The 5,227-nt window shown below is 55.3% G+C and overlaps 1 protein-coding gene across 1 annotated transcript; it reads right to left on the bottom strand.

Moving 5' to 3' along the window:
- Nucleotides 1-918: 918 nt before the first annotated feature.
- LOC113980213 (protocadherin gamma-A10-like) lies at nucleotides 919-3,505 on the bottom strand. The gene has a single exon (XM_027707442.1). The coding sequence runs from the start codon at nucleotides 3,421-3,423 to the stop codon at nucleotides 919-921; it is 2,505 nt and encodes an 834-aa protein (XP_027563243.1). The 5' UTR covers nucleotides 3,424-3,505.
- Nucleotides 3,506-5,227: the final 1,722 nt, after the last annotated feature.

Below are 5,227 nucleotides of genomic sequence, written 5' to 3'. Positions count from 1 at the left end.
TCTGAAAGTCTTTCTCTTGACAGCTGTAAACATGAAAGGCACTTACTGGACAGTTGGGCAAATGGAATGCATATGACCTTACATACACCATCAGAGAAAATTGCTCACCTTTGGCTCATCACAACGAACAAGACAAGAGGTTAAAACATGCATGATGAAAGAGATCACAGGATATGTTCTTAATAAAGGCAGTTAGGCTAAATAGGTAATTCAGGTATTTAGTAGGGAAAGAATAATCTGTCATCTCTTCACAGAGGCTCCATAATGGTATTTGTCATAAGTACATAACTATGCTGTTAGTGAAAAACAGAAAGTCCCCCCCTCAAAAAAAAACCGACAAAACCAAAACCAAACAACCACAAACAAACAAAACCCAACAATACCCAAACCAGAACAGCAACCTACAGGTACACAGGACAAAATACCTAAAGCTCCCAGTACAGCTGGAATAATATGTCTTCTAGAAAAATATCTCCTGTGGCTCTCAAGGGTCTCTCATGCACAGCTCCCAGGACTCACATCTCCAGCCATTCACAACTTGCATGGTACTCTTTAACCCTCATAATTGCCAATCACATGTAATCAAAAAGCCAATTACAGAGATGAAACACCGATAACATTAACTCTTCAGGAAAGGGAAACGCATTCCTCTGCAAGGTTCAACACCACAGATTATAAAATAGATGTACCTCTTATGTTACATTAGTATCGACTTAACAGCTACTCCCACTTAGAGAAACGGGACAGGATACAAAGTACCATCACCTCCTCCGCATTCCACACCAGCCTGAGCTCATAAACAATGAGGCCCTATACGAACAAGGGGCAAGAGCACAGGAGTATCCGTGTGCCGGCCTGTGTCTAATCATATCTACGTGCACGAAGAAGGATACAGAAAAGAAGGAAAAATGCAAACTCTTAAGAAAGGAAAGGAAGGAAAACGCGGTAAAAGGAACTCACCGGAGGAGGGGCGGGGTCCGCGGGGCGGGCACCGGCAGGATCCTCCTCTCCGAGCAGCGGCGCGGGCTCGTCGGGCGGCGGCCGGGCCGGCAGGGTGTCGCAGCAGCTGGCGGCCGAGAAGCGGAGGTGGCTCTTGCGCGAGTCGGCCGTGAGAGACACGTCGTGCGAGTAGGAGTGCAGGAAGGCGCGCACGCCGTCGATGCCCACGAAGTGCGTGGCCGGCACGCCGCGCAAGGCGCCGCTGCCCGCCGCCAGCAGCTGCTGCTGCGAGCGCCGCCAGCGCCGCAGGCGCAGCGCCAGCAGCAGCAGCAGGAAGCCGAGGAACAGGCACGACACGGCGGCCACGGCCAGCACCAGCCAGCGCGTCAGGCTGCCGCCCGCCTCGCCCGTCCCCGCCGCCGCCTCCGCCTGCGCCGCGCTGCCCAGCTCGGCCAGCAGCTCGGCCACGCTCTCGGCCAGCACCACGCTCAGCGTGGCCGTGGCCGACAGCGCCGGCCGCCCGTGGTCCTTCACCAGCACCACCAGGCTCTGGCGCGACGCGTCGCGGGCCAGCGGCGAGCGCGCCGTGCGCACCTCGCCGCTGTGCAGCCCCACGCGGAACAGCCCCGGCTCCGTCGCCTTCGCCAGCTCGTACGACAGCCACGCGTTCTGACCCGCGTCCGCGTCCACCGCCACCACCTTGGCCACCAGCGCGCCGGCCTCGCTCGACCGCGCCGCCAGCTCCACGCCCGCCCAGCCCGAGCCCGACCCCGACCCTGACGCCGCCGGCGGGTACAGCACCTGCGGCGCGTTGTCGTTCTCGTCCACGATCAGCAGCCGCACCGACACGTTGCTGCTCAGCGCCGGCGAGCCGCCGTCCTCCGCCCAAACCCACAGCCCCACCTCGCGCACCTCCTCGTAGTCGAACGAGCGCAGCGCGTACAGCGCGCCCGTCTCCGCCTGCACCGACACGTACGACGACAGCGGCAAGCCCCGCACACCACCCTCCCCCAGACGGTACCGCACGCGCGCGTTCTCCCCCCAGTCCGCGTCCCGAGCCCGCACCCGCAGCACCAGCGCGCCCGCCACGTTGTTCTCCGGCAGCCGAGCGCTGTAGCGCTCCTGCGCGAACACCGGTGCATTGTCGTTCACGTCCAGCACCCGCAGTGACAGCACCCTGCTGCTCTGCAGCGCCGGCCGACCGCCGTCGGCCGCCCGCACTGTCACGTTGTACTCCGACTCCTGCTCCCGGTCCAGCTCTCTCGCCGTCACCACGCGGTAGTAGCTGCCCTGCGAGCTCTCCAGGCGGAACGGGATACCCCCGTCGAGGGAGCAGCGCACCTCGCCGTTGGCCCCCGAGTCCCGGTCCTGCACGTGCAGTAGGGCCACCACAGTCCCTGATGGGGCGTCCTCCGAGATCTCGTTCAGAGCCGACCGCACGGAAATCTTAGGCACGTTGTCATTGACGTCTGTCACAGTGATCACGACTTTTGCCGTGTCAGAGAGCTCTCCACCGTCCCATGCCTGCACCTCCAGTTCATAAGAGGACGATTCCTCGAAATCCAAGTCCTTCTTGACAGTTATTTCTCCTGTCTCAGAGTCCAGATAAAAAAGTTGGGAAGCACTGTGGGAAATTCTCTGGAAACTGTATTTCACGTGCCCGTTCAGACCCTCGTCAGCATCGGTGGCCGTGACAGTGACGAGGACGGAGCCCACGGGCACGTCCTCCGGCACACGCACCGTGTACTCCGCCTGGCTGAACACGGGCGCGTTGTCGTTCGCATCCAGCACCGTCACGCGGATCCGCGCCGTGCCCGTCCGGGACGGGTCGCCGCCGTCGCTCGCCCTCAGCACCAGCTCGTGGAACGCCGCCTCCTCCCGGTCCATCGCCTTGGCCAGCACCAGCTCGGGTCGCTGATCCCCGCCGGGGCCCGTCTGCACGGCCAGCGAGAAGTGCTCGTCGCCGCTCAGCTCGTAGCTCTGCAGGGAATTCTGTCCAGAGTCCGGATCGTGAGCCTCAGCCAGGGAAAACCGCGACCCTGGGGCTGTCGTCTCGCTCAGTCTCAGGTCTTTTTCTGCCTCTCGGAAGCTGGGGGCGTTGTCGTTTATATCCGTGATTTCCACTTCGATTTCATAAAATTTCATTTCCCCCTCCACTATCAGCTCACAGTGCAACACGCATTGCTCCACACTCTCGCATAGCTGCTCTCTGTCGATCCTCTCGGCCGTCACTAAATGTCCCGTCTTCCCGTGCAGAGCAAAATGCTGCCTCGTACCTTCCGTGACAACGCGGACACCGCGATCACTGAGCGCCGGCAGCTGCAGCCCCAGGTCCTTGGCCACGTCGCCCACGAACGAGCCTTTGGGCATCTCCTCGGGCACCGAGTAGCGCAGCTGCCCCCACGCCGCCTCCCAGGCCGCCAGCAGGACGCCCCACAGCAGCACTCGCTGCCGCCGGCCCCAGCGCCTCCCCGCCGCGCACATCTCCGCCGCCGCACCGCCGGCACCGCAACTGCGTCGAGAGCTCCCGCCGCTGCTCACCGATCAGGCTCACGGTGCAGTTCCGGATCGCCGCTCCCAGCCGCTGCCACCGCACTCTCTGTGTCTCTTCAGCACGGTTCCGCAGCGAGGGGACGGTCGCAAACCGCCCGGCCGCCGACTCAGATACGGGGAGACCGATGGAGCCGGGCCGCAGCGGGCGGGGCTGCAGCTTTCCGGCCTTCCTCTCGCTCCTCTCGGTCAACAGCGGCGCCCGCAGCCTCCTCCCGGCAGTGCACGCACAGTGTACGTTATATAGTTTTCTTAATACGACGTACGGAGTATTACGAGTCTTAATTCAGTAGCTCAAACCCAAAACTTTCATCCTAAGTATTTTTAGAAGTTATAATTAAATAACTGGTACAAGAGTAGCAAAAGAAAACGGGCTCTGATGCACACAATTATATACACACCCCCACCTCCCGGAAAACCACAGGTATTAAGCTTATTTAGCCAGGTGTCGGGAACTAGATTTTGAATATCTTATCCATAATACCTAAATTAACTACTCCACCAACACCGATTGATGTTGAGGCCTCTAAAGCTGGAAGTGCTGTCAACCCACTGAAACTGAGACCCAAATGACCCCAATCCCTACAATTCCGGAGGAGATGGGTTGCTCAACCACCTGCCAGGCGCTCCAGGCTTTCTTCCTAGAAGACCTTTCTGAGGCCACAGTACAGGAGGAGGCTCCCCTACTCCTGGAAATTAATATTCTCTCACCCTTGTGTTGCAGGCTGTCCGTTACTTGATCACTCCTTTATAACTGTACCTACCACTACTCAAGAGCCTGGAAAGCACCTGCAGTGAACCTGGACATATTACACATATTTACATACAATCACGTCATTCTGTAGGCCCAGGAAGAGGCTTTTCTTTCCTCAGAAATCAAGGTGTAAAGGATTGTTGCTTGTTAATTCTGCTAATTCTTGTATATTCACGTAGCTACAACATATATTCAACAAAATAATTTAGGACAGGGGGAAAAGAGAAGTATGGTTGCACACCCTTGATAAATATGCAAATTCAAGTGCCAACACTGTCATTTGGAGAATTTCCATCAGATTTAATGTAAATTTTTGGATTTTAGACGCCTATCCTTTTAAGCAGACAGATGTAACTATTACTGAAAAAAAACCCAAAACCAAAAACCAAAAGCTAGGAGAACGAATTCTCTATACAAGGTCCAAGCACTTCTCTTTCTTTAAAGAGGATATGAAAAGAAAACAGGTTCTGAAACACAAATTAAAACTTTTTCTTTCTTTTAAGACCTCATTCTTCATCTACCACGGTGTATGAAAGAAATATTTTAAACGGCTTTAAAAAAAGAAAAAAAAAAAAAAAGGAAAACCGACCAGGATGGAAAAATAAAATTAGGAAAAATTAAGATGTCCCGCTGCTGGAACCAATCCCACAAAACATAGGTGACACTCTCTTCTTTCAGTCTGGATGGAGAATCTTTTCCATCCATGAAGTACAGGAACTCTCTTGAGAGTCCAATACGAAAAAGCATTAACTAAAAGGTTTGCATCGGCCTATCAACGAGGTCCAAGAATATAGTTTCAGGACAGATCGATGATAAGGAAAAATCTCCAACAGATAGTATCAGTATAATTTCCATGGTTCTTCCATGCGGAACCAAAGGATCTCCTTCCTCATAGTAACAATTCGCCTTCACCTTTATTAGTTAAAATGTTGCATACAGCACCTCCAGTTGAAATTCAACCTGTGACTAGCGAAGACTCAAGAG

The sequence above is a fragment of the Neopelma chrysocephalum genome, unplaced genomic scaffold (genome assembly GCF_003984885.1).
Source record: "Neopelma chrysocephalum unplaced genomic scaffold, ASM398488v2 Primary Assembly neopelma1_93061, whole genome shotgun sequence".
NCBI lineage: Eukaryota > Metazoa > Chordata > Aves > Passeriformes > Pipridae > Neopelma > Neopelma chrysocephalum.
The sequence above is the reverse complement of the archived record's forward strand: the minus strand, read 5'-3'. Positions and strand labels throughout refer to the sequence as shown.

Bases quoted from the DNA above. Each gene is read 5' to 3' on its own strand.
- LOC113980213 (XM_027707442.1), bottom strand. From the start codon at position 3,423: ATGTGCGCGGCGGGGAGGCGCTGGGGCCGGCGGCAGCGAGTGCTGCTG.